The sequence below is a fragment of the Pteropus alecto genome, unplaced genomic scaffold (genome assembly GCF_000325575.1).
Source record: "Pteropus alecto unplaced genomic scaffold, ASM32557v1 scaffold241, whole genome shotgun sequence".
NCBI lineage: Eukaryota > Metazoa > Chordata > Mammalia > Chiroptera > Pteropodidae > Pteropus > Pteropus alecto.
This window is the reverse complement of record NW_006430461.1, coordinates 15,026-16,979: the sequence shown is the minus strand read 5'-3', so window position 1 is coordinate 16,979 and position 1,954 is coordinate 15,026. Positions and strand designations below refer to the sequence as shown.

General features: G+C 36.9%; 1 protein-coding gene across 1 annotated transcript; it reads left to right on the top strand.

The window, feature by feature from the left end:
* Positions 1–746: 746 nt before the first annotated feature.
* Positions 747–1,664, top strand: LOC102896139 (olfactory receptor 4S2). The gene has a single exon (XM_015590516.1). It carries the CDS (start codon positions 747–749, stop codon positions 1,662–1,664), a length of 918 nt encoding a protein of 305 aa, XP_015446002.1.
* Positions 1,665–1,954: the final 290 nt, after the last annotated feature.

Genomic DNA, 1,954 nt, shown 5'->3' with positions numbered 1-1,954 from the left:
CACACGCAGCACCTCTTGACTGTAAGAGCTTGATATCAACTAAGAGACCATAAATTCAAGTACACAACGATTAGTTTTATAAGAAGAACGTGCAGAGTTCACCTAGTCTTAACTACTTGAACACTCATGGAAGTATTCAGAAGGGAAAATGCGGGTAGATGTTTCCGTGTCAAAAAAAGATGAACTTTTCTAGATATATAAATGTTATGATATGCCTAAACATAGAAGTTGTTTTAATATTAGGTTGAGTGCCTTACACATAATAATAGTGGCTATCGGGGAAGAGGATGAGGTAGATAAGAGTAAAAGTAGTCAAATATATGGTAACAGAAGGAGATTTGATTTTGGGTGATGAACACACAATGTAATATACAGATGATGTATATTTATTGAAACCTATATAATTTATTAACCAATGTCATTCCAATAAACTTAATTTAAGAAAGTGAGAGAGATGAACTCTTGATGAGATGTATGACTTACTTAGAGGATTTGCTTTATTTCTCTGGACTTTGTCACATCATCTGAAGTGAACTGAATACACTGTCACATACAGGTATCACAATACACTCATCAGTTTCTTTACAGGTGCATGAGAAGAAGCTGCACGTACCTATTTTTCTATTTTCAACTACTGTAGTTCTCCATTTGTTTTTAGTTAGAAATAAATGTTGATTTTTATTATGGTTTTTTTTTTCCAGATAATTTAATTGTGTCTTGAGAATTTGACCTACTAGACTAAGTCCATGGAAAAAGTAAACAATGTAACTGAATTTGTTTTCTGGGGTCTTTCTCAGAACCCAGAGGTTGAAGAAATTTGTTTTGTGGTATTCTCTTTTTTCTACATGGTCATTCTTCTGGGAAACCTTCTCATCATGCTGACAGTTCACATGGGCAACCTTTTCAAGTCTCCTATGTATTTCTTTCTCAACTACTTGTCTTTTGTGGACATTTGTTACTCTTCGGTCACAGCTCCTAAGATGATTGTTGATCTGTTAGCTAAGAGCAAAACCATCTCCTATGAGGGCTGCATGTTACAACTCTTTGCAGTACATTTCTTTGGCTGCACTGAGATCTTCATCCTTACTATAATGGCCTATGATCGTTATGTGGCTATCTGTAAACCTCTACACTATATGACCATCATGGACCAGGAAAAATGCAATAAAATGTTGCTAGGGACATGGGTGGGTGGTTTCTTACACTCTAGTATCCAAGTAGCTCTCGTCGTCCAATTACCCTTTTGTGGGCCCAATGAGATTGATCACTACTTCTGTGATGTCCATCCTGTGTTGAAACTCGCCTGTTCGGACACATATGTTGTTGGTGTTGTCGTGACAGCCAACAGTGGAACCATTGCTCTGGGGAGCTTTGTAATATTGTTAATCTCCTATGCAGTCATCCTAGTGTCCCTGAGAAAAAAGTCCACAGAAGGCAGGCTCAAAGCTCTCTCCACCTGTGGCTCCCACATTGCAGTGGTCATCATCTTTTTCGGTCCCTGTACTTTCATGTACATGCGTCCCGACACTACCTTTTCTGAAGATAAGATGGTGGCTGTATTTTACACCATTATCACTCCCATGTTAAATCCCCTGATTTATACAATGAGAAATGCAGAAGTAAAGAATGCAATGAAGAAATTGTGGCGCAGGAAGGTTTTCTGAGACACTAACGGTAAATAGGTGGAAGTGACTATTTAAACTGCATAAACATAAATTTTCTCATCTGTATAATGAAGACAATAATAACAGCTTCACATGGTTTGCGGGGAAGAACAAATGAGAGAATAACACATTCTACAGAAGAAAGGTATTACTCGTCATCATTATTATTATTGTATTTGCTCTAATATTTCATAATCAGATAATTTTCTAAAACATTAAGGGCAGAAAAAAATCCTATTAATTTAGAAGCTCAACATGATCACAGTCAGCACTGTTATTTCCTTCTCTCC